We start from the raw sequence: 26,811 nt of genomic DNA, 5'->3' as shown, positions 1-26,811 counted from the left end.
AATCCCATCCTTTCAGAATACTCTTGTGTGGACACCGATTTCATGTGTATCAAATGCTAAAGCTGACTAGACATTTTCAGAAGCTGGTTGATTCCAACACAGCCATCCTCTCTTGGTGATCATCTATCTTTTATCTACCTGGCTGGTCATAATAAATCTGATTTCTGGTCTCTGCTGCCCTGTTTCCTTTTTTCCCCTTCCCCACAGCAGGTTAAAGCTGTGACACACATTCTCTCTAGGGCAGATTTGAAACCTCCTTCATCTTTTTCTCCTTTCATTTGGTCTGCTGTTTTGAGAGACTTCCTGGGGTTTTTTTCCCTGTTTTACAGATGGTAATGCTGTTGTTTTAAGTCTGACAGAAGAGCTGCATGTAACATTTAGGTGCGCAAGATATTTTTTAAATTGGTCAATTTTTTCCCCCTCTTCAAGAACTCTGCCTTGCAGTGTGGGGGGTGGCACTGTGCTGCAAAACAAATCCAGTTGTACAGTCAGCTAATGAGGCTCTTTTGGTAGGCTCTTTGTGTTTGAATCTAATGGACACCCCATGGATGGAATGGAGGATGGCAGAAAGAGAAAGAAACAGTTTTGTAGAGACTGAGACCATGGCATTTAGATGGGGTTGGCTCAGTTAACAGCGTTCAAAGCTTTGTGTTACAGAAACTGTTCTCTGAGACCCCGTGGTCAGAGGAAAGGGTGACACAAATGCACCTCTAATAATGTGGGTGACAGAAAAGCACCTCTAGTAAGTGGCTGATTCTTCATTATCCCCCAGCAGCTTATGCGACTGCATTTTCCAGCTGTCAGAGAGCCATTTCTCTCCAGCCTCACATCAAGTGTTCCCCAAGTGAACTGAGGCATGTCTGAGCTGGCTGCAGCCTCTTTTGGTGAGCCGGGCTGCGTGTCCCACAATGGGAGCAATCTGGAGGCTCTCAGCTGAAGACGGCTGCCCACGAGCTGTCCTCCAGCTGGAAGAGGAGGATTGGCAGTTGGCACCATTCCTTTGCACTCCAGAGGACAGATGCTGTTCGTGTCTCTTTTGTCAGGAAAGAGTCCCATCTTTCATTTGGAGAGTGCCCAAATGCAGCTTCTCAGTAGCAGACCCTCTGAAACCACAAGGTTCCCATCTTTACTTGCTGGCATGGCAGCCTTATTAAGGCTCAGTTGTCTTTAGAAGTACAGGAGGGCTTTCTTGTTCTTAGTGAGAAGTCAAAGAAGAAATTCTGTCCTGTCCAAGGTGGTCTTGGGTTTCCAATCTCCCTCATGTGGCAGAGGGAGGTTACCAGGGCCAGTTTTGTGCTGAAATCCAAGGGGTTTGTGTGTCTCTTTTTGCTGTGAACTGTAAGTTCCTCTTGATACCAGAATTGCTGTTCACACCACTGTGAGGTGTCACTTGCCTGTCCCAACTGGAGGATATCCTTAGAGTCACATGAAGCTCAGGCCTTCCATACCAGGCTTGGATTTGGGACAGGTAGGCTGCACAAGAGTGTGATGTGCAGCTGGGCACACCCTGATAAGGCACTTGCCAAGCAGGGCTGTGTGTAGAGAAAAGGATATGTGGGATCCTTGCAGCCTCTGGAAGGCTCTTTAGGAAACGAGTCATGTTTAAAAATTGTGGTCATTTTTTGGTGACATGCTTCTTGAACAGCAGCTCTTAAATTTAAATGCTCACACAGAAGAGTCAGTATCAAGGTTTCTTCACCTTCTGATCTCAGTTGTGTGCCCTGTGGCTCTAGAAACAGGGCTGAACTTAACAGTGATGCCTGGTGGAGGCTTTTGTCTAAAAATACTGACATTCTGCAAGAGGAGTCTGGCAAGGTCCAACAGCTGATTCCTTAAAATCAATTGATTGCTGTTTAAAATAAGATATCCATCCTACACGCCCGTGACTTGCAGAGATCTTGATGAGCATTTTCACCTGGGTCTTGCTATCACTGCACACCCTTCAGATGAACCACTCATTAAGAAATCTCATTACTTGCTCCGTTAAAGGTGTCTGGTTAGCTGAGTTGCTAATTGAAGTGTCCTTTCTTCAACCCAGTGTTGTGATGGAGCTGTTCCTGGGGCTGTTATGCCAAGTGTTACCTCCACAGAGCGTTATAAATGATCTCCTGCCATCTCCTGCTTGGGTGAGCACTACCCAGAGAGAAACTGTGGGTTTTTCTGGATGTCTGCACAGCTCTCAAGTGACTTGCACGATGCACACACACAGAAAGGCAGATATTTCATGTCTCTTTGGAAATCTGTCAAGACAGTGGCAGTTCACTTAGCCTGGGTTGTGCTGTCTGTTCATAACTTCTAAAATGCAGGTCAAGGAATATTGCTGTAATAGTTAAAGGTCAGGCAAAATTACAGCCTTTAGCCCTTTGTAGCAGCTGTGGTCATTAAAGGAGGTGTTTTCCTCCTGGGATTGAAACTTTCAGCACTTTTCTGTTGCTCCAGAGTGCTGGTTAGTTGTTCTGCAAGCCTGCAAACCAAAGGTGACCATTTCTGCAGGTATCCCTGATGGTGACCTGATGGTGCTCAGAGGCCCCAGCTGACACCAGGATCCTCTCTAGTGTGCCCTGAATGTCCTGGGTGCTCTGGGAACCCTCTCAGAGAGCTTCACCATGAAAGGCTGGTCCAGGAGGAGTGGGTCCCTGTGGGTGAGGTGCTTGTCAGTGGCAGAATTTGAAATCCACATTGACTCATCAGCATTGTTTGGTTACTAAGGTCACTGCAGTGCTGGGATGTACATGGGGATCATTTGCATCAGACTTCATGATTTCATGGAAAGGAGGAAAGGGATGATAACAAGAGAGCTTGTAGGTGGGTAGAATTCAGATCACTGCCAGCCAGTGCAGAAAAGGTCAAGAAATTCTTTAGTCTGCTGGTGTGTGGCATAGCACACAGGCAAGGAGGTGTGGATTTTGTACATGCACTCGTGTTTAGTTTGGCTTCCAGGAGAAGTCCTTATCTCTTCTCCTGCTGCCAGCTCCTTTGGAGATGCCCTCCTTCCCCCTGCTCTGCCTACATTTCTTGCTGTGATTTCAATTATTTATACCATTTCTCTTCCCCTTAAACTGCTCCAGTGGCTGTGCGCTATGGAAGCAGCTGTCGCTCCCCAAGCCTGTTCCGCTGATGTGTGAAGAGCTGATCCCGGAGCACACAACTCGTTAAGAGCATTTCAGGGCTCTTCAGTGTGGGCAGCTATGTGGATGTAAAATTGCAATTGGATCTTACCTTGCAGAAGATTTTAAGTGCTGCTGGTGAAGTAATGATCTACTTATTGATGTCGAATAGCAGGAAGGAGCTGCTCAGGGTAACAAGGGGAGAGGAGGAAGAGTTTGCAGAGGGGTATGTCCCCTTCTGATGGAAATGAAGCAGCTTAAAACTGGAGGTTATTCTTCTCTTGGTTCCACCAGTGTGCATTCAGCAGAAACTCATTAAAATAATTTAATTTCTTTTTGACACAGGCTGATGTCACAGAGGTGACAGGGAGGCGCAGCCTCACCTGGCTGGTCTGGATCCAGAGCTGAGGCTGAGAGAGCAAATTCAGCCATTCAATTTAGTCCTCCCTCATTTTTACCTCTGCAGCATTAAGCTTGGAGAATGAGCAGAAAATGTTTAAATCCCTTTCTTCATTGCTGCCATGTTCAAACTGAATTAAATCTCATCCAAAGGCAGCCTGTGCTGTAGGAAACATCTGCCATGGTCCAAATTATGTTTTGAGGTCAGAATTAAAATGTATGTAACTGTTGAGCAGTGAGTAATGAATACTCAAATCCTGCTCTTTGCCAACAGTTGTTTTGCAAGATGTGATTTGTACACATCCTTTGTACCTGTGCAGGTACATGAACGTGTTATTAGAATAGGAACCAGCACAATGTGTCACAGGAAAGAATGGTTATAAGGTGAAGTGGCTTGCTAGAAATTTAAATAATTTTTTATTTCAAACTTGCATTTATTTATTTCACTTCTACAAATGCAGCTTCTGGAGTGTAATTGATGTGAAGATGCAATTGTATTCACAGCACATGTGTGTCAGGGACAATATTTATGTGCAGTGTCTGCTCCATGAAATATCTGTTCTCTCCTCTTGGCTCCTCCATCCAATAAGTAGACATGAGCTCTCAGGGAAAGTACAAACAATTTTTAGAGCTGTTCTAGATATAGTCCTTAAGGAATTTTTTGATTGTGTAACTGAAAGAGCTTTTGAAAAGATAGAACAAGTCTCAAGTAGAGAATGGCCAGGGAGAGGCTGATACCCTACTGTATTTGATGGGCTTTCAGTCTGCTGATGAAGAAAAACTAAAGCTCCCGCTTCACAGCATGTCTGAGGACCAAGACTCTCAGTGTGTGTTTGAGTGCATGGGCTTCCTTCTGGCTTCCTTTGGGTAGAGACCATTCAAGTTTGAAAAATCGCTCAAGTTCCTTACATTGTGTCCTGTCTTTCAGTGGGAATTGCAGAGATAATTGCAAAGTAAACTGAGGAGAGACTGACAAAAATGAGTGAGGCAGAAGTTTGGGCAGGTGTGCCCAGTTGTACTTGTGGTGCACAGTGCCCAACATTGGTACCACGTGTTGCAGAGGTTGCTTACATGGTCCTGCCAGATTCCCAGTGGATGAATGGATGTCTCTGTTCAGAGTGAGGGCTCCTGAGGCCCCACAGCAGCAGGGTGAGGGTGGAGTAGGTGAGAGTAGGAGTCACCTGACTCCTGGAGAGGGAAGTGGATTGATGAAAAGCAAAGCCCTCTACAAGGCTGGCTGGGTGTTATTCAGCCTGTTTCACAGGTGGGCAGTCAGGGCACAGGAGAGGTTCCCAACCTGCTGGGTGCATAAATCCCTTTGGAACCTCCCTCTGAGCATCCTTCCTGCAGCCCCTCAAACACAAAAGCCATGTCTGCAGAAGGATGGGTTTGCATTTCTTGCTACTGGAGGAATGGCATTTATTGGGTTTTTCTGGGAGATCTACCCTTGTTCTGGGCTGTAAAGTCTGTGGGACTCGGGGCAGGAAGCTCGAGGTGTGGCAGGAGGAGACACAGAGAGCATCCTCTCTGCAGCATCTCGCCCTGCTCAGCCCTGTGTTCTCCAGCAAGGCTCCAGTGCCAGACAAAACGCACATGTGGGGAGGCAGCTGGTGCCAAAGCTGCTCGAGGAGAGCAGCATTAGTGTGCTCAGAGCCTGGGTGGATTGATTGTGCTGCCTTGGAAACCCGGGGCCAGGGGACAGGGGTGGAAGGTCACACCACAGGCTGCTGTCGGCGCAGAGGAATGAAGGAGATTTTTATGTTTTGTGGCGCCTCTTTTCCTACTTCGGAAAAAGCTTTTATTTTATGTGTCTGTGTAAATGCTTTATAACCCGAGTGCTGTGAGTACTTTGAGTAATTGCTCAAAAATTGATGGTGAATTTTGATCATCTACAGACAGTGCCTTTGAGTTCCGAGGATTCTTCTCTCAGATTGTGATGCATTTTTTTACTGCATTTAAATGAGTTATTTTATATAAATTCTGAGTGCTGGCAGGCTTACAATAACTGGGTTTTTTTTAAGCTTGTTTTTTCTAAGGGACTAAAACAATGTCCTTCTTCCCAACAGCTTTCAAAATCTTAGTCTCACTTTAGCCCAGTTAAGCCATGGTGTGGAAACCCCAGAGGTTATCAAAAGTCCTCTGGGTATTTTGAAGGTAGCCAGGAGGGCAGAAAAGAATCTTTTGATGGTTCTGTCAGGCGTGGGTGAATCTGTACAGAAAGTGTTACCTTCATAGCCCAAGCCAGGAGAAGTTCTTTAATCAAAGCTTTTGGTTGAGTACAGGATGCCCAGATGTTGGGTTCCCCCCAGGGATGGGGTGTGTTGGAGTGGCTGTAGCCAGCAACATTCTCTGTGCCTGGCCAGCAGCTCAGCCCATCCCTCATAAAGTCCTGCCAATGCAGAAAATAAACAAGACCAAGGTTTTTGTGCTTTCTTACACTTCTAGCAAGAGTTAGAAGTAATCACAGAAAGAAAATATTCTGGGGGGGGAAGGGGTGCAGCATTAATGGGCCTGTCTAGTTCAGTATTCCTACCTATGGCCAGAGCCTCATTCTCTAATTTTTGTTGCTCTGGCTGCTTTGTTTTTCCTTCATTGCAATCAAGATAATGCAGTACAATAGTGCACTAAGAATTCCAGCTATTCAATTACCTTTCAGAAGCTGACTTAATTGGCTCTTTAAGTGATAGCTCTCTATTGTGTGCAATCAGCACCACTCAAGGAGGGAGCAGGAAGAGGAGAAGGACTTTTTTTCTAATCAATAAACAGAGGTCTTTGAAATAATGCTGCTTGCAATTTGTATCACTGGTTAAATTACAATGAAGATGATCATCTGCACCTTCCTGGAGGAGCCTGGCTCTAGCAGAGTAATAAAGCTTTGCTATCCACAAACATGGACTATTTTACCCTGTGTTTTAAAGTTAATCCAGTATTCTCCCTTTGAACTTTTATTTTCCCCCCCAAGTATTAAAGAAAACCAACACCAAGCTGCTTCAGAGCCTGGCACAGATGGTTTAGGGAAGTCTAATATGGAATGACTAATCATTTGGTTTGCACCTCATAAAGTATGCAAATGAATGTGATACCTGGTGATAAATAATTCAAAGTTGAGATGCAAGGCAAGGGGAGATTTTAGAAGGGCTAAATATATGTAAACTGACCTTAAGAAAAATAAGCAATCTCAAAAGCTTAAGCTCATCTTCCAAGCTGGCCCATAGAAACAGCTGCTTCGTGGTGCAGCTTTGCTTCCAGTGCTTGAATCCAGGGGATTTTAGGCCAGCAGAATTTCCAGTTTGTAGTCAGAGTTTGGCCAAAACTACAAATCTAAGGAGCTCCTCCCCTTGCACAGCTCTGTTGCACTTCAGGTCATCACTGATCCTGGTTTAGGCAGCAGGAAAGCTTTGCCAAGCAGACCAGATTTCTTTTAAATATATGGTTTCTGGCTTATTTTTCATAGTTATTGGGTTAAAAGTGTCTGCTTCATAGTTTCATTACAGCTAAAATTACTAGTCATAATTAACTATTTAGTCATAATTTAAAATATTTTGAATCCAGAAAGGTCTTCATGAGATTACAAGAGGAACAAGACTGGAAGTCATGCTCAGACCCCTGGTGCTACCACTGCCCAGGGTAATTCCAGCTCCCACCCCTAATCCATCCCCTCCCATGGGGGTAGGTGAGAGCTGCAGATGCAGACCCGTATGGAGCCACAGGTTTTCATGATCAAGCACCCAGCACACTCCTGGGTAGGGTGCATGCCTCTCTGCCCTCCGTTTTCAGCACCTCCTATAGGGAATTTCATTTGCTTTGTGGGAGCAGCCGTGGGATGTGCTTTGCAGGGATTGGCTCGCTCAGACCAAGCTGGGATTTAATTGATTAAAGATGCTCCTTCCTTAGCTCCCTGCCCCATCCTGGTAAGAGATGGATAATCACACTTCAGTGCAATGTTCCTGCAGCAGGAGGGAAGGTGGTGTTGATCCAGAGTTACAATCCTGCACCAGAGAGCAGCTTTAAGATCATTTCATGTGCCAGCTTTGTAGGAGTTTTTACTAAACTGTGGAGGTAGCTTGATTTTGCCCTTTTATCAGCCAGAAATAGCGATGCTACAGTGTCCTGCTCCAGCTCAGCTTTTGGCAGCATTCCTGAAATTGCCAGCAGCCTTCTCCTGGCCGGTGCCAGGCGCCTTCGTGCCCGGCCACCCCGACAAGGCAGCGTTTGTTCCCCAGGCTTGGTACGGTCCTGCCTCGCTGGGGGAGTGGGGCTGAGTGGTCATTTTGTGATGACAGTAATTACAGCAGGCCTGCAGTTCCACCCTCCGAGTGTTTCACGGGTGATCCCAAGGGTTGGTTCCATATTGACTTTGCAGAGCGCTGTGGTGCAGGAGAGTGTGTGGCCTCTGTTACCAGATGAAGTAACTTGATTTGCTCGTAATTTTGTCTGTGTTGAGTTAAGCAATACAGGCCAAGGAGGGAAAGGAAGCAAATTTTTTGTTGCAAATTTACTCTGTGGCTTCTTCAGCTTCTGGGAGGGGCTGTTATGATAAAGTCTGATATATTTTCACATCTGCCTACGAAAAATGTAGGATTTATCTTTCAAATGAAATTTGCTCTGCTGCGCTGCCAGCAGGGTTTTTTTTGAGTAGCTATTTTTGTGAAATATAACCCGAGAATTTGTATTGGCTTAACACTTAAAATGTAGCCAAGGGAAGATGGAATATTCATCTTTATTGTATTTGTTTCTCCTGTAATGAGACGTTACTGTCTGTCGTAAAGGAAGCGGTTCTCCAGCCCAGGGAGCATGCCCAGTGATTTTCTGTTTGCTCCATTAGCTCGTGTGCAGACCTCCTGATTTTTTATGTGCATGTGCTTTTCTACTTGTTTAATCCTGCCAACTGCTCTTCTGGTTGGAAATCCATTTCTATAATGCTGGGTATTACACAAATTTGTTGAAGCTCTTAATGCAGATAACAGGGAAGGGGGGTGAGCCTGCTTTGCCCGGTCAGCCTGAGTCAACTTTCTCCTTCCCATCAGTCACGCAGAGCTTTAGCTGCAGCTCACTGAGGGCACAAAATGCACACAGCAAAGAAAAATAAAGTTTAAGGAACAGCTAGAGTGCTGTAAATGTTGCTTGTATTTTGATTTACGAAGTCCAAGCACAGCACAAATTGGATGGCTCGCTGTGCCCTGTGGAAATCTCTTTGTCTGCCTTTTTTGAAATATTTCCATAACTAGTAATCATGGCATTGTAGCAGAGAGCCCTTCTATAAAGAGCTTTTTGGTCACTGCTGCTGTTTACTGTGACTCTGTACTGCGTGTTAATTGCAGCTCCTCCATCAGGGGAATGTTCATCAGGAATTGCAGAGTGGATGCCAGCAGTGATGCTCTGGATTTTGGGGTTCTTGTGTGCATGATGCTTTGGGGACCAGAGCTGGAGCAGTGAGAGGCATCCTCCCTCTGTGTGTGATTTGCAGTGTTTGTGGAGCTGTTTCCAGCAGGACTCAGCACATCCCTGCCTGTTGTACTGTTCTGGTTGTTTTAATCTGTTGAATTCATCCATGGCACTTTGCCTGGTGGAGGGTGGTGGGAATGTTGTCAGCAGTGGCAGAGAAGGATGCCAGGCTGCTTTTTTGTATTATTATTTGTTGTAAAGCCATACAAAGTCCATCCAGGGCCTCATGACAATGGTTTGAGTGGCTCTCAAGCATGCATGTACTTTTTGTTTAACCAATGGAGCAGGCAACCTTCTCAAAGTTTAGTGTGAGTTTATATCCTGGTGTTAACTTCTGACTTAACTATCCAGTTCTATTAAAAATAAAAGGAGTAAAATCATTCTGGCACACTTTGGTAGCTACAGCATTTGGAAACTCTTCAGCTTCTCTCTCTTCTCTTTCCTGATTTCTTCCCAAGAATAGTCGCAACACTTTCTTTTTTAGGACTTTGCCCTAATAATTACATCTGCAAAGATCCGCTGGGATGGGTTATCCCACAAGCACGATTGTGCCCTTAAATGGAAAATAAGCCACCACAACTGCCAGAGTTTGGGGGAAAAATATTATTGTGGGAAAACAAGGTTGCTAAATGTGTTATTCCATGTAATGGAGCTGCATAGTCAGGAAATGCTTGTTTGTGCAGAGAGGAAATGCTCATGTCTTCTAAATGCTTCTTGCATTCCTTTTTAATTGTTGTTATAGTAGGAAAACATGGCTCTAATAAAATACCATCTACTACCCCCTCTGTAAAAGGGACAGGAGGTGTGAGAAATTGGAGGGAGACAGGCAGGCCAGTCTTGCTTTATGATCTCTTTATTGCTGGCTTCTGCTCCTCCCTTTCCCCCCCAAGCCCAGGGGGGTGCAGCTCCTCTCCAGGCTGCCTGTCCGGCTCTCCAGCCCGGCTGCCTCTTGGCCAAAGATTTGGGCTAAATAATCCAATTAAGCTTTGCAGCTTATATAACTCTCTTGGCTTGAGGCAGCAGCCGGACTGACGGGGAGAGAGGCACATCTGGAAATCGTGTTCTAAACACGCTGCCGTGGCCCGAGCCAGAACGCTTTGGACAAATTTGCTCATACGCACAAGATGTCCTTTGAACAGCAAGATGAGTGTGCATGGTCTCCTTGCTGAAGAAGTTGAAGTAAATGCTCCTATCCATAAATTGTTTCCCTGGCTGGGAAACTTAAGTGGCTTTTTTCCTTCCTTTCCCTTCTCCTTTGGAAGATCATCCAGCTTTTCCTTTTCAGCTCCAGAGGATCAGCCAGGCCCTGTAGTACACTGATCATAAATAACACACATGTTTTTTTTTTATTTCAAAGGTGGGAAGGACCTCCAGCATTATTTAGTCTGACTTCTTATCTGCTACTCATCATAGGAGTTGCTTTTTATTTCATCTGAAATACAGCTTGGTGTATAACTGCAACACAGCTCTGAAGACACAAGTATTTTTTCTGAGAATTCATTATAACCCTGTAATTTATCCTAATGCTTAATGACAGTATTAAAACATGGGCATTTTATGTCAGCTTCAGGGTTGGGGAGAAAATAGAATTCAGCCATTCTGTATTTCAAGTAGCATGCCCAATACAAGCTTAGGGAAAAAAAACAGTGCATGTTTTGGCACTCTTGCATGTCTCTTCTTTTGCTGGCATCCATTACTGTCAGTAGGGAAGTTATGGGCATTAACAGCAGAATGCATTTTCCTTCATGTGCAGTGATATGTGCTTATAGCTTCGTTTTATAGTCTGCTGTCTAACCTTAAAGAATTTATTTGTCAGGTGTGCAGGGCTGGCTTAGCACTCACATCCTGCCTGTTTCTGGGTGCTTGGATGGCTGTTTGTCCAACACCTTCCAAAGCTGTGCTGGGGAAGGGTTTTAGAAACATCACCTCCCTGAAATCGGATATCAAACACAAACACACACACACACAGACACACATGGAGTTCCTAGGCTTGTCCTCAGTAAAACATGCCCAGGGAATTGGCTGCAGTGTGTGCACTGGCCAGGCTGCCAATGAGCAGTGCCAGAGCTGCAGAGGTACTGGAGGTGGTTTGGCAGAGGATGTGTTTTGGTCCCAAGAGGGGACATTGCTGGGGCACAGCAGTGCTGAGGCAGCTCTCTGTGGCATCCTGACCCCACTGTGGCTTTTGAAGTGGTTTAGCCACTTCTGGGTGGTGCACAAGGATATGTATCTTGGCAAAACTCTCCAAGCCAGGGAGGTGGTGCAGAGCACTGGGTGGCTCTGCTGGGGCTGCTCCAGTCTGCAGCAATGTAGGGCTAATACGATATTTCTTCCAGTGTATGGATTTATAAGGCTGTCAAAATGCCCCTGCTCTCACCAGGCTTTGGATAGGGCCATGGGAACCTTGTAGGATTGTCTTTGTAGTCACGAATACCTACATGCAAAATCGTGATGTTATAGTTTACACATTTTGGGGCTTTCCGTGGTCATAAAACTAAATAATGAGTTCCCCAAAAGAGGCTGTGTCTTGAACCACTCCTCCCAGCCCATACCAGCACTGGAGCTGCCCCATCTCCACTGCTCCCTCAGCCATGGGTTTGCTGGCAATGGTAACACAGCTGTGCTGCCACACTTCCACGTTGCTGCTGTATCTGACTGACTGCCCGCGCTTGATGTTTTATTCCTAAAGAAGAAAGAAATTGGATTAGATTTTTCTCAGCCATGCACAGTGGTGATCCTCGGTAACAAAGCTGATCCGTGTGCAGGAAGCTTTGGGAAGGTGGGTGTGAGGATAGGTTATTAACTGGGGACTCACCCAGGGTGATTTGCTTGATGGATATCCCAGCCAGGCGTTCCAGGAGGTGCTGAGCAGCCTCCATGGCCCTTGAGAGACCCTTTCGAGTGCATCAGGGGTACCTAAAGCACCTCAGTACAGAAATTACCTCCCTGGACACTGCAGTCCAATGAACCTCTTTGTAGAGAGGGAACAAGGGGCTGGGATATTGCTCCCCGTGGTGGTGCTGCAGGTACCACCAGGGCAGGTTCTGTGTGGGTGTCACTGCTCTTTTCCCTGTGCCTGCTGAGCCTGGCTCCCCCATGGTGGGATTTTCCCTGAGTTTTGACCTCCTGGCACCCCTGGGACAGGCAGATTGCAGTGGGTCAGCCCCTGCAGTCCCTCCTGGTGTAGCTTGCTGTGATTTCTGCCTTTAACTCCTTCAGTACCAACTGTGGCTTTGCTCAGCTGTGCTCGGGGTGATCCTTGTGCAAAAGCCCTCTCCTTCCTCCTGTGCCTCTGCTGGGCAGCCGTGGCCTCTCCAGCCCTCTGTGCCCTCTCTTGTCTTTCCCTCACACCTCCTTGAGCTGGCAGCTGATCCGGTGTCATCCTTGACACGCTGCTGGGAGGATGTGGGGCTACACTGCTGCTCTCTGGGCTGCGTGAAATGCAACTGCTTAATCCTGGAAAACTCTCCCTGTGGGCCCTCAGCGCTGTTTGCTGGGCTCTGCTTCTGGCAGCCCATCTTGCATTCTCTTGCAGCACCTAAGCATGTCAAATTTCTGTAACAAAGTTTCCCTCGGGGTGGAAGGTCTGGAAAACTGATCCACAGCAGCCCATAGCAATTAGGTTACCTTAGAGGTGGCACCAGTGAGGGTAACGGTGTGTGAAATACTGAAAAGCCAAATCCATTTAAATAGACATGTTCAAAGGGAATGTGAGGTGTGAACAGTGTGCCTTTGCTCACAGGGAGTGTGAAGTGTCTTCTGCCAGGACTCAGCAGCACTTTAAGAATAGTTGTGAAATTAAGCATAAATACCATGGTCCTGTGGTCCAGGCTCCCGGAATCACGCCTATTTTTGGAGGTGGTGAGCAGCAGGCTGTAAGGTTCAGTGCACTGCCTTTAAGCCTTTAGGTAAACCTGACATTGCAAGAAAGCAAAACCTCCAGGGATGTGGTTTCACAGACATTTAAACTGTTCTTCTTTCGGGCTGTTGTCCAAAAGGGCATCCTGGTTCCCCTGTGCTTCCTGTGTATCACTGGCTCGGTCAGCAGGATGATCTGACCCAAAATTAAGCCTGCAGCAAGGATGCTAAATTTTCCATCTGGATCAGGCCATGGGACTGTGGGGCTGACTGGGTTTTGGTGCCCTCTGAGGAGGTTCAGGGAGCACCCTGTGCATTTTGGCACTCCTGGCTTGCCAAAAGCCACTCGTGACACCTTGCCTGAAGCTCGGCACAGGGGAGAGGGAGATGCCAGTAACATTTCAGAGCAGCAGCTTGTTGAGAAGCTTTCAGGCATCATTTAATAAGCAACCAAAGGTCTTAGCAGTAGGACACCCATGTAGTCAGCATCCTCCTCCCCTCCAGCTGTTTATTTTTTACCCTTGAAATGTCCTGCAACCCCCACCTTGTGCTGTGCCATCACCAGCATCTGTGTTGCCTCTCAGCAGAGCTGATCTGCTGGAATAATGCTGCTGCTGCTGCTGGCACGGGCTGGCAGGCAGCTCTGCAGCTGGGCTGTTGTGGGGTGTGGAACCAAGGCTGCCTGGTTCTGGGTTAGTCCCTGCACTCTGAAATAGCGAAAAGTTAATTTACTTCAGGCTACTATTGGGGGGATTCTGTCTTTGTACTTCCAGTGATGTGTTTTCTGCAAGAGGAAGAAATAAGTGTGGATTTTATGCATTCTAAAGCAGCTGGTCTGGCTTTGTGGGAGAGGCTGTTGACATTATTTGATAACCCTCTCTCATGTTTTCTTGGCTGGTGAATGACAAAAGGGAGAAATGGGTCTTCCCACTCTTTCAGTGGTATGTTTTTCTTCCCAGGAACTATCCTAGCATATAAAATGAAACAAGAGCCCTCAGATAGCATCAACAGCTATAGCTGGCCTAAGTGTGCTATTTTATGGCAATGTCTTGTTTTTTCTCTGGAGAAAAGAAAATGTACCCCATTAAGTGCTCATGTTACAAGTCTGCACCCCAGGGAATAAATATATCAAATATTAATGCTGAGAAATTTTTAAAAGGTTCTGCATGCATTTTATTTTGAGCATTCTGCAAATTATTTAAGACTACTAAAACAAAATGCAATTTAGATCAGCTCATCCTGTGATCAGTATGTGGTGATTTTAAAATCTGCTCTACCCAACAGCATGGTCATGCAGCTGATCAGGCATTGGTACAGTCAGGAAATTGGAATCTGGTGGTGGCTGTGGATCTGCAGGTAGACGAGATGTACAATTTACATAAACAGCGGAGTGAGGGGAGTGCTCTCAATATCCTTTCACTCCAATACAGTCACATGCATTGCAAATGAGTTACTCTTTTGGAAAAAGAAGTCAAACCTGACTTGCATTGAAGTTCTCAGCTATTAACATCAGCGGAGCCAGGGACTCCAGCCAGAACTTCTGTGATTTCCTTGATATCCCTCTTAGTACATCACTCTAACTTTTCCATATGGTTCTCTGATTTATAACACAGCAATACTTTATTTCACTGTTGTAAAATTTTTTCATACACTCAGCCCTGCCAAAAGCTTCATATGTTATTGATTAAACAAATTCCCACTGTTCCAGGATCTCGGCTGCTCTGAGTCTGGTGGTAACTTTAGTGGAATGATGAGTGCACTGGTCGATTGTACAGGAGGTGGGGAGATACAAGGCACCAGCACTTACTGCTGCTAATCAATAAACTCACCTTCAATTCGCAAAGTGGAGCTGCTTTTTCCACCGGTCAGTGCCACATCTCTCCCGAGATGGGCTGAGCTTGTCCATCAGCTGCAAAGTGCTGATGGCTCAGGGTCATTTGTGGGGGAGATAATGATGATGTTTGATTTTAGTAATGTTGGGAGAAGGATTAACAAGAGTTTCATTTCGACTCCTTCACAGGCAATTACCAACAGCTGCTGCTAGAGAAGGGGTGTGATGATTAACACAGTGACCTTTGCAAGGATTGACTTCCCTTCTTGGAGGGATTCCTTTTGGATGGACTTGTGAGCCATTAGCACTAAGCACAGAGCAGGATCCGTGGGGACTATGGGTTTTTGGTGGAACAAGGTCTCTGTTTCACTATTAACTTAATTAGGTTATAATAGAAAGGGTTTTCCTGTTGGACTGTGAGGCATTTGCTCTGCTTCAGGGTTTTCTGCTTCTGTAAAGCTCCAGAGCAGAGCTGGAGACATGGTCCTGCAGCTCCAGCCATCAGCTGTTCCTTTGGGGTTGTTTTGGTTCATGAGATTTTACTCACTGGCTTTGCTGCTTGTTGTGAAAATGAGGTGGAAGGGAGAGAAATGCAGTCCAGAGGGTTTGGTGAGAGCCAAGCAAATCCAATTTGGGCTTTTCCTGCATTGTGATGATTCACAGTTCAGCATGACAAGTGACATGGCCCATGACATGGTAAGTGCCTAAAGCTGTGCCTGGACCCCAGTGATGCACAGAGGAGGCTGCTGCAGGTTCCTGCATGTTCATGTTCAGAGCAGGAGAACGACACCCTCTCCACTGCCAGGCTGTTCCTGCTGCCCTTTGGTGCATCCAAGAGCATTTCCCATGCCCATGCCATGTAAGGAAAGTGCATCAGGCAAATGCATCTCCTTTTAAACAATACACTGGTTTGCTTGGTAGATTGACCATATGTACAAGCTCCCAGCTTTTCCCATTCCCCTTTTCCCCCCTTCCTTTCCACCCCTTGCCCAGGTTTGGCTGTGTAATGTCCTCACTTAAAAATCCCGTCGAGCTGCAATTATTTAGAGGTTTAATGACTCATGATTTCTATAATGTTTTATTTTGTTCACTTTCAGCATGTTTTTATTCCCCAGTCAAATAAAGGCTATTAAAAAACCCAAGTACAAAGCCTTCACTTTCCATTTGAGACAAAAATGCTTCGAAAGCTGTATTGGTGCTATACAGGTAAATAATTAGATTGCTAATGAATTAGCTTTGCTTTGAAGACAAAAGCTTCAGTGTTCCTAATTAGGTTGTGAGGAGAGACATAGAAATGCATGATCTTTCTCCCAAGGAAAAGGGAGAAAAGGGGGCTTTCAACCCAGCTGAGACCCAGGACCACTAGTAGGATACTGTTTTACCTGACCTTGGGCTCAGCACCTTCCAGCTCTTTGAGATTGTTTAAATTCCTCAGTGAATTCAGAGGAATAATACACTTGGTCTGTGCAACACATTTTCTTTTCAGTTTCAAATTAATATTTGAATGAAATGGTTACTTAGTGCTATGTTTTGAAACAGGGAGAGTGGAAACCTGTGGTATATTTTCATTATATCACTCTATTATTTATACTTTTCATCATAAGCCCTATTACCATGCCCATCCTAAGATGAATTATGTCATATATTTTTTTCTTTCCTCACAGAGCAGGATTTTTTCCCAGGCCTTTGATCATTCTTATCACCCTCTCAAAAGCCCCTTTTAGGTCTACATTAATACTCTTTTTCAGATGAGGTGAAAACTATTGTGGGATTAGGCAGCATCATTTTAATAATGTTATAATCTTCATACTATTATTCCCCATCCTGTTCACTAACCATGCTAACATCTTGTTTGCCTCCCTCCCTATCCCCCTTTTTTCCCTGGATTGCTGCAGATTGGGCTGCAGACACCAATGCTGTGGTTTCCTTCCTAGTTAATATTGCTAATTAAGAACCATGTGAAAAATACCTTGATCCCCCCCCTCCCCCCTGTTAAATTGCATGTATCAGTTTTGGTGTCACTTTGCCATTTGGTTGACATCTCCTAATGATTTGCTCCTTTTCTGGCTTTGATGAGCTTATCTCCATGTCCACTCTGTATTTGGCTACTTCACAAATTCATCTCCTTCCCCAGATCCTCACTAAATCTATTAGCTGGTGAGTTTAATACCACTCCTTATGGCTTCCTCCGGATAGTTAACCTTTTGTTATGATGAAAATTCACTGTTTAATCCCATCTTTTTTCTCTTTAGATCAATGGCAGCATTTGCCCTCTTCCCCTTTCCTCCTTAGCTTTTTTGCAGCAAGATGAATTGCCATCTGATTTCTTCATCTCATAAATCCCTTGAATGGGTTGATAAAACCCCAGGACAAATCAGAAGGACTGCTTCCTTTGTCAGAAGCTGATGGTGGTTTATACCTGCAGGGAATTTCCTCTCCTGCCAGTGCTTTTGTTTGGCAGGTGAAGCCCAGGGGATTCAGGAGCCCTTTGTATCCTTCACTGTGATTCACCCACAGAGCTGCGCTGCAGAAAGAGATCCCAAACCTGCTCTGCAGGTACCCAAGAGCAGTCTGACAGCTTCTGCTGCCTCCTCTGCCCTGATCCAAGGCATTTTAGGCATTTTAGGCAGAGGTGATGGGCACTGCTGTTTACATTCCTAATTTCTGAGTTTCTGCACCCCCCATGGGGAGCCTTTGGATTTGGGCACAGGCACCCCTGTGACTTGCTCTCCTCCTCGGAATGGGGAATTGGAATGCTCACCATCTGTGTTGTGTTTCAGCATCCCCATAATGGGAATCTACTCATCCTCATCTCTGAAAACTTACAACTTAGGACTTTAGAAGCAAAACAAAAAGCTTATTTTTTGAAATATCTGTGTGCATGTTGTCTGAACTGACTCTCCAATGCAAACAGTAGCTCATACTTTGCAATAACAAGGCACAGGGGATATGAATTTTCCTCTCTCCTTCTGATGACGTATGTGCTGAGACAACATTAAACTCCAGCGAGGAGATGTGCAACAGAAATATGATCAACACCTACTGCTGCAAAAAGAAATAGTGACTTAAAGGTGCCCGTGTTCCCTGGGGAGGGACCGTCGGTGGAGAGATGCATTGCATTTCTGTCTCATTACACGGAGCTGCTGAAGGTTGAAATGCTGTTAAATATACCACAGGCACTTATTAAATGGCCATATTAAAGAAAACAACACCAGACTGGAGCTGGGGAAAGCTCTTGCTTTATTTGAGGATCATTTTTTCAGACAGGCTGACTTTTAATAAGCCTCTTGCCCTGGCTGATGAGTTCTCTCAGCGTGATGCTGATACCATGGGATGCTTAAACCCAGCAGCCAGCCCAGGGGCAGCACAGGAGCCTCCACTGACTGTCAGGGGTCTTTCCTGCTGCCATCACCCACCTGGGCAACCAGTGCCTTTTGCTGGGTGTGGAGGGTAGGGTACTGGTTTTTCTGAGATGCTCCAGAACAGCTCTGCAGCCACTCGGGACAGTTCTTGAGCACAGGCGCCAAGTTGGAGCATAGTGATGGCACTGAGGGGTGCATCAGGATGGTGGGGGCATCAAAATACATTATTCAGGCCCAGTTCAGGATAGCACATGCTGTAGGTACTGACTGAACTGAAATAAACAGTAAATAAAGGGCAGAGGGTGAACACAAGGAGCTAAACCATAGCTGGTTTTTGACAGCTCTTTGACCGCCAGTGGCCATTATGCCCCATCCCTGTCAGTGTCTGAGGCCGGGTTGGATGGGCCTTGGAGCAGCCTGGTCTAGTGGAAAGTGTCCCTGCCCATGGCAGGGGAGTGGAATGAGATGAGCTTTAAAGTTCCTTCCAACCCAAACCATTCCATGACTCTTCTGACTCAGCCTCCCTGTAAGTGCCAGTGCCAGCACCACCTAACCCAGCCTGATTGCTTTGAGCTGGGAAACTCACGTGCCACTCCTCTCCTTCCCTGGTCCCTGTCCTGCTTGAAGCTCTTCACACCTGTAGCTATTTTCCCAATAATCATCAGCTTTCTAGTGGTACTAAAGATTCTACTTTCCATGTTACTTTTTGCCTTGGTGGTAACCACAAATTACAGCATAATTTTATAAACTTGAAAAAGTTTCTTTAAAAATTCTTTTTGCTTTAATTTTCTTTTTCTTTAAAAAATGATGTAAAAACTTTATAATTAAGAATCTTGGGGTGTACTTATAAGCAGCAGCTAGAAAATGTCTGCTTTGACTGAGTATCCAGGTGGTTTGGGACACAGTGGAGAATTAAATGTCGCATAATGTTTACTGAATAGAGCATCCGTGTTTGCTGTGTGGTGATGGCACTGCTGAAACACACTTTCTGTGCAGATGAATCAGCCCCCAACAGGGTAATTGCAACTGCTGGAGCCTTTTGGGAGGCCCACCCTGCCAGATACCACCCACTCCCCAAACTCTACCCTTGACAGTGTTTGAATTGTTGCTCAGTGTGTCTTGGTGCTCAGTTCCTTAATGCAAATCAGGTTCTCAGTGGCTGCATACATCCCACTCTGCCAAAATATTTATGATTTTAAAAGATGAGTCTGAAACTGGGAGCAATGACCTGCTGGCTCACAGAAGGGAAGGTGATGTGTCTCTCAGCTTTCTCATCTCACAGGAGCACTGTTCATGTTTCTTTAGATCTGAAGGAAAAGACCTCAATCATCATCCTGCCTTTGGTGGGGGGGTGAGGAGGGGCTGATATTTGGGGATTTTGGATGCTAAACTATTCCTTCCTTACTACTACTTACGAGTCCCTTTGCAGTGTTTTTTTGAGGGATGATTTGGGGATTTGTTTATGGTGAGTTTCTAGAGCTGGTTTCTGCTTTTTAAAGCCAGATAAGCAAAGGGCAACATTTTGCTTTTAATTGTATAAATAGGTTATTGTGGAGTGCTGCAATCTCTGTGTACCTGTGTGCAAAATGCCTCACACCTGTGTGCTGCACCAGCCACCAGATTTTCATGTAAAGCAGGACTGCTCCTTTTGTGCCTCTCACAGGCAGAATTTAATTCACCGACATGGCACAGTAACTCCTTCTATCCATTTTAATGGTCCAGTGAAATTCTGTTAGCAAAAGACCTAATGAATGTTGCGATTCAATCAGGGCAATCTAGAGTGTAATGCGTGGAGCTGTGCCAGCATTATATAAATCATTAAACATCAAAACACAAAAAAAAAAAAAATAAAATTCCCTAATCATCATCTAACTCCAGGAGCTACTGGGGATGGCTGGGGCTGGAGGCAGCTGGGGCCAGCATGAGTGGGTGCCTGGCTGGGGTGGGGACAGTGGCTCACCAGCCTGGTTCCTGTTCTTGCCTGTCAGTATTTTTGGATAACACAGATGCTCCAGCATGGAGAGGGTTGTCTGTGTGCTCTGCAGTCCCCCCAGGCCCTTGCAAGTCCTAGAGGGGGAAGCATTTCTTTCTCAAAGGGGTGCTTTAAATAAAATGAGGGAGAACAGTTATTACGGTGACGTTTTCTGTAGGCAGATGAATTTTCTGCTCCAGCTTTATTTACATTGTAAGGGAACTGCACTTCTTCTTGCTCTTTTGGCTTTGGGAATTTGTGTAACAGCGGTCAAAAGGTGCAGTTATGCTCTAGAAGCCAAGATTTTGTAGAGATAAACAGTTTAGAGGTTTGAGGGTTGTTTTTAGTTTTTAAACTAAGTCTCTTGAAAGTCTTCCTAATGAGAAGCAAGTCCAGCTAGCAAAGACTGTGTGTTTGCTTTTGAAAAGATTGAATTGGAGGGAAGTCTCTGGCATTAGCCATGGGTCCACTCTGCTGGGAGAGGTTATCAGCAGAGAACAAAACCAAAAGTAATTGGAACTGAAATATGGATGTGTTTAAAATGCACTGCAGGCTCTCTGGGAGGTTGGAGTGTGATTGGAAAGACGAATGCAAAATACAGAATTATAACATTCCTGACTCTGTGTGTGATAGTGTATGTGTGTGTGTGTATGGATGACTGTGTGAGACTTCAGGGTGGAGGTTTTATATTCTCACTGGTCTGATTTTATTTCTGTCTTCTAGTTTAGGACCAGATTATTTTGCTTTCACTCAGAAACTGAAAATGGATGTGGATGCAGTTGTCCCAGCCCTCACCTCTGCTAGCAACATAGTTTGCACTTAAGAGTCACTTGAATAAGAATGAAGACACAGAATTCTCCATAATGGAGAAATACTTTTTATTGAGGGGTTGCTGTCTTAGATGGGTAAATCCTTTGGGGACGCTGCAGGAGCTCAGCTCTGTGGGACACCCACAGGCTCCTGGGGAGCAGCCCATAAGCCCCAGCAGCCCGTGCCCATCCCTTGCACGCTGCTGCATCCCAGCTGCTGAACAGTCACAGAATGTTCTGGCTTGGAAGGCACCCACTAGCATCATCAAAGTCCAATTCCTGAAAGGGCCTGTTCAAGCCATCCCTGCCTTTTGCTTCCCCAGTGGTTTGTGTTGCTCAGCAAACCCAGCCCAGGCTTCTCAGCTAAAACACAAAGCCTGGCAGCTGTGTCCAGGCACAGCCATGCAGGAGAGGGGCATGGAGGGACATTGGTCAGTGAGTGATGCTCAGCCAGAGACTCCTGTGGCCACTGTCCCTCAGCCTGGGGGTGCTCCCCCTCCAGGGATCCCCTCTGAGAGCTGCTGCAGTGGGCATGGCATGGACAGATGGTGACTGGCACTCAGCTGTGCCCAGCGCTGCTTCCCTGCCCTGCTGAGCACTGGCTTGTATGAGGCTGCCTGATTCCCACTTGGAGCCTCACAGCCAGCCTGCTTCTAAAAACAGATTGTGAAAAACCATTGAGTGCAGATATGGGCCCTGGCAAGGTGAGAAATGAGTTCTTTGCACATGTGTGCTGCAAGTTTGAGAGGGTTTTGGTCTCCCAGGTCAGTCCTGCAGCCTGTCACCTAAGGCTGACTTTCTTTCTTTCTTAAACCATTATATTTTAAGCCCAAAGCAATGTGTTATCTCTCAAGAAAAAATAAGCTAAATATATTTTTTTTTTAGATATAGCTAGGAGTTTTTGTCCTGCAGTGCTTGAGTCTAGAAGTATTTTAAGAGCTCTGTTATCTTGTGCTGGGAGGGAATACAATAAATATGTAGATAGGGAGTGCTGCTGGTTTGAAAGGTATGTAAAGGGTCTGTGCTGAACTGACACTAGCTGAAAAATTTGTTCAGCCTAATTAGCAGCAAATCACTTCTGTGTCCAACCTTGCTTGTAGAGATGGGAGCCAATCCCCCCTCCTTATCCTCTGCTGCCCTTCGTGGGTTTTCAGAGCCCTCCCTGGCTGAGAGGTGAGGGTCTTTGTGAGGACACAGATCTGCAGCCATGTGTCATTGCAGGCCAACAAGTGCAAAATTACTGGAAATTCATGGGAAACTGTACACCCATCTCGGGCTTTGTCTAGGATTGTTCAGGCTGTCATCAGAACCAGTCACGATCGATCAGCTTTTAAATTTAATGAAATTTTAATTAAAGAATGGAAAGCCTACGAAGACATCATATGACAAGAGAGCTGGAAGCAAATACAATTTCACTTCCAACCATTAACCAGAAAAGCAGCAAATGGTTGACTGCACATCGCCATTGCAGTCTAAGGAAAGTACAGCTCTTGGCTTCGGCAGGCAGGTCATTAGTGACTGAATAATCAGTGACATTTCCCTTCTAAATCTGACACAAATGAAGTGCAGTGCTCTGGAAAAAGCCATTAAGTGCAAAGCCTCGCCTTTACTCTGCTCCAGGTATTGCAGAACAAGATCTAATGGCAGCCTTTAGCTGTGATTTGGCTTTGATAGCAACCACAGGATAGTAACCCCCCAGGATGCCAAGAGCCAAATGCTTCTATCCTTGCACGAGCCATCATGTTGTGCAAAAACAGAAAGTGAGACTTGTTCTTTGCTGGTGTTCCCAGATGCAGCCAGTAAGTAGGAAAACCTATAATGTGGAGTATTGGGAAGCTGAATGTAGCTGTATTCTTATGTCTGAGAGGCAGCAGCAGGTAAAGATCTCACTCATTGTGGGACGAGTTTTTAGAGCCTGACATCCTCCTGAGAATTCCTGTGGCAGCTCTCAAAGCTGGGTGTTAACTTGTTTTTCTGCATATTTGAAAATGTTTTTTCGATGGGAGTGGAAAGCGAGCAGCACCACACAGGAAAAAGGAAGGACTGGTCTTGTTTATGTCTCTCCCTTGAATTTCTCTGAATAACGTGTTGTCAGATGGACCAGTCATCAAATGGGTGTAACTTCCTCTGCTCCCTCCCCGTGTGCCATGGCTTTGAAAATAATGTCAAAAGGTTAATAGGAGCCAGACTGCCTGGGGGGGTCCCTTGTGCTGAAGCAGTGAGTCTTTAAGGAGGTTTTTCTTGGGGGAAAGACTGAATAGGGGAAACTTTTTCTCGGCAAAAGCATTACCAGTACCTGGACTGGGAAGCACTGTTGTCTTGGAAACTCTGTGCACTGAAGCTGGATATGTCTGATTTTCAAAATTCCTTTTACTTTTTCTTCATGGGCCCCGAAATAGAAGATTTTTTATGCAGTCAATGTATCTTTTTCAATTGCTTTGATTTATATTTAGCCCTGTGTTGTGAAGTTCCAATGCAGTATTTTTGATCATTAACTCTCCTAGTTGTGTTTGGGTTAAGAGTCTACTATTCAGTGGATAAATCTGCTTTGGGTATAGTCTTGTGAGTTATAATCTTACTGAAAACAAATGAATAACCACAGATAAAAGTGTATTTTTAATGAGCAGTTTCATTAATAATGGGAAAAAATGTCCCGGGAAGGTTCATTAGTGGCTCACTGATTCCACTCCCAGCTGTTGTATAGTTAGTTCTGACTGAAAGCTCTTGATAGTTTCATTGCTCTGTTTACAGAGCATGGGATAAGATGTTGTTTCAAAACAAAAAGCTTTGTTACCCTAGCAGAAGGGGTTTTTTATACATTTATGATGCATCCTAAAGGTGTGTGTCCAAACACTTGAATTCATAGAAGTATCCAGGCAGCTGTTGCCATGTGATTTTCTTTATCCTGACGTGTTAGAGTCCCAAAATCTCTTTTGACTGTTAAAATTAGGTGTTCTCTTGCAAAGCTGGAGGAGGTGCTGTCTACACCCTTGTCTCACTGCAGGGCAGCATCCCCCCTTGCCAGCATCTCTCTTTCCATCACTCGGGCTGGTTGTATTTGTGTGTCCAAAGAAGGGCAAACAAGCTGGGAAAGGTTTAACCTGTAGAAAAGGATAGACTGGATATTAGGAAAAAAATCCTTCAGGTGAAGCCAGCCAGTCATTCACACAAGGTGCCCAGGGAAGTGGTGGAATCACCTTCCCTGAAGAGATGTAAATGACGTATAGATGTGGCACTTGAGAACGTGGTTTCGTGATGGTCATGGCATTGCTGGGTTAATGGTTGGACTCAATGATCTTAGAGGTTTTTTCCAGCCCAAACTGTTCTATGATTCTATTTCTACATGACCCAGAAACCCAAGCTGAAAGAAGAAAAATGGAAGTAGCTTTATTATTGTAGTTCTGAACTTAAACTGCTCTCCTCGTGACCCTTTCGCCAATGGGTGCATGCTGGACCACAGCTCCCTAATCCATAATTTAAGGACTGAGGAGGCAAGGGAGGTATGAGTGAAACCCTTCTGAGCACAGAGGACTAAGCTTCTCTCTCTTCTCCATCCTCAGGTGACGTTGTGGACATCTACCAGCGGGAGTTCCTGGCGCTCAGGGACCGGCTGCACACGGCCGAGCAGGAGAGCCTGAAGCGCTCCAAGGAGCTCAACCTGGTCCTGGAGGAGATCAAGAGAGCCCTGTCGGAGAAGCAGGCCCTGCGGGACATAAACCGGACCTGGAGCAGCTTATCTGGTGAATAAATAGGCCTTGAGATCTGGGGCTGTGTTGGAGCTGTTTCTGAGGAGGAGGTAGAGAGGTGTGTGTGTGCGCAGGGCTGCGGACAGGACCTGCTCTTCTCTCCCCCAGCACGAGCAAATTGTGGAGTTCAGAGAGACTTGGGAGCTCTTAAACTCCTGTTTAATTAGAGGTGCATAAGCATCATTAAACACGGATTTGCCTCTGCCGAGGATATTTGCCAATTTGCTTGCTTACAAGCTTTTTTTTCTCCCTTGCAAGTCATACACTCTGTTTCCTATGGCTGTATTCAACCCGTATGGAAAATGGGTATCCAAAGAGAGGGGGGAGGAAGGAGTTAGGCTGGCTGAGCACCCCTCACCAATTTATTTGTTCTTTTATTTTTTTAAGTTGCTCGGTTGACGAAAATTGGATCTCAACAGAAAGATCTGATTTGACCTTCATTTTATCTTCATTCTCCCCTCTCCTTCCCAAATATTTTGGGACTTCTTTAAGGCCCTCCTGGCTCCTGCTGAACTTTAATTGGGTTTGTGGTAGCATGTTAAAGGTTGGCCTGATTTTTTATAACCCAGCAGTAGTCTCAGGTGGCCAGGCTGCTGTAAAAAGGCTTTTTGCCTTGCAGTCTCTTCCTACCTACCGTGCCTTGCAATTGATTCCCTTTTCCTTTTTAAGACGAAACCAAGTTAAAACTGTGGAATATCACCAACAAGAATGTGCTGCACCTTCCCACCATCTTCCATCATTTGCCACATTTGCTGTCAAAGGAGAACAGTCTGCAGCCAGCCGTGCATGTGGGACAGGGGCGCACTGGAGGTAAATGGGAATTAGTGCTGCTTCTGGTGCTCTTCCTCACTTGGTGCCTGTCCCTCCCCTTTCCTCCAAGCCTGCCTGTGGCACAGATACCAGCAGGTCTGGAGGAAGGGCTGCATGCATCATGCAAGCTTCCTTGGTTATGGTGACATGTGGGGTGGGTGAGCCATGTCACGTCTGCAAGTCTACAGGGGAGTGCTGTCTGTGCTCTTGACTGGCCCTAAAATGTTCTTGATGCTTCTGCCAGATGTTGTTTGCTGCTTTCCATATCCAGAGTGCTCTAGACTTTGCCTGGAAGGATTTCAGATGAAAGCATAACTTGTAGGGTGCTTCATGGAGACTGTAATCAAACTAAGGAGACAAATCCCATTGGTAACAGGACTGTGGTTACTTGATGATTCCCGCTGCTCCCAAATCCCAACCCAGTGCCAAAGACCTGACTTGCACCTGCTAAACTGGAGTGCTTTTGGCCATGGGAGGGGTTTGGAGAACAAGAAGTGATCTTCAAGTTGCTGTTCACAAGTTGAAAAGGCCCCTGGGAGGGGGAGGGATTTGTGATGTTTCCTTAGAGATCATTCTTTCAGGGACAAAAAACAGAGCATATCTGAGTGCCCATGGGTGCCCTGCCAGCCCAGTACGCTGGGGTGCTGCTGGCACTGGGCTGAGGACAGGAGTGTGGGAGCCCTGCATAGCCCAGGCACCCACCAACCTGCTGCTCACTGCTGGTTTTTAGTGGCAGAGCCTGGCACTGACCAGGTGAACTGTCATGGGAGCAGAGCAAAGTGTCCAACACATCCCCTTCTCTAAAATCTCTCCGTGGCCCTGGACAGTGTCCGTCGTGATGGGAATCCCCAGCGTGAAGCGGGAGGTGCATTCCTACCTCACAGACACCCTCAACTCCCTCATCTCAGAGCTCACTCAGCAGGAGAAGGAGGACTCTGTCATCGTTGTCCTCATTGCTGAGGTAAGACAGAGCTTTGCCAGTTTGCCCCCTTTCCCTGGCCCCCATCCCACTGTCTGCCAGACTTGGTGCCAAACAGGATGCTGCCCACCCGGACACCACTCTGCCACTTGCTGGGTAGATAAGCCTGGCCTTGGGCTGCCATCCAGTGGGATCAGCAGGTGTGTCTTGCCCAAAATGAAATGCTGCTTGGGCCAGAGAGAATCAGGATGTGAACAGGCAAACATGTCCTGTTAGCAGCTACAGATGTGGCACAGCTCACCTAAACCATGATGCTTCCTGCTTGAATGGATGTCCACAAAATGAGCTGGAGCAGCCTCATGACCAAGAGAGCTCTCAGACCTGCTCCTGCAGCAGCTCTGTTTCTCCACATACCTGTAACGCAGCACTAACACAGCACTAAACTCCTCTTGAAACCCAGGAGTTGGTAATTTGGGGTTGAGACTGATATACCTCTTGGTATTGGTGCCTGGAGCCCGGAGTCAGTTGCTGAATCCAAGGGCTAAAAAGCCTT

The 26,811-nt window shown here is 46.0% G+C and overlaps 1 protein-coding gene across 1 annotated transcript in view; it reads left to right on the top strand.

Moving 5' to 3' along the window:
* MGAT4B (alpha-1,3-mannosyl-glycoprotein 4-beta-N-acetylglucosaminyltransferase B) overlaps positions 1–26,811 on the top strand; it is a 50,780-nt gene that overhangs the window by 10,925 nt on the left and 13,044 nt on the right. The window contains exons 2-4 of the mRNA XM_036391846.2: positions 24,344–24,523; positions 25,199–25,339; positions 26,167–26,300. Coding sequence (XP_036247739.1) covers positions 24,344–24,523; positions 25,199–25,339; positions 26,167–26,300 — 455 coding nt within the window. The remainder of the gene's footprint in view (positions 1–24,343; positions 24,524–25,198; positions 25,340–26,166; positions 26,301–26,811) is intronic.

This window comes from Molothrus ater, chromosome 15, assembly GCF_012460135.2.
Source record: "Molothrus ater isolate BHLD 08-10-18 breed brown headed cowbird chromosome 15, BPBGC_Mater_1.1, whole genome shotgun sequence".
NCBI classification, from domain to species: Eukaryota; Metazoa; Chordata; class Aves; order Passeriformes; family Icteridae; genus Molothrus; species Molothrus ater.
The sequence above is the reverse complement of the archived record's forward strand: the minus strand, read 5'-3'. Positions and strand labels throughout refer to the sequence as shown.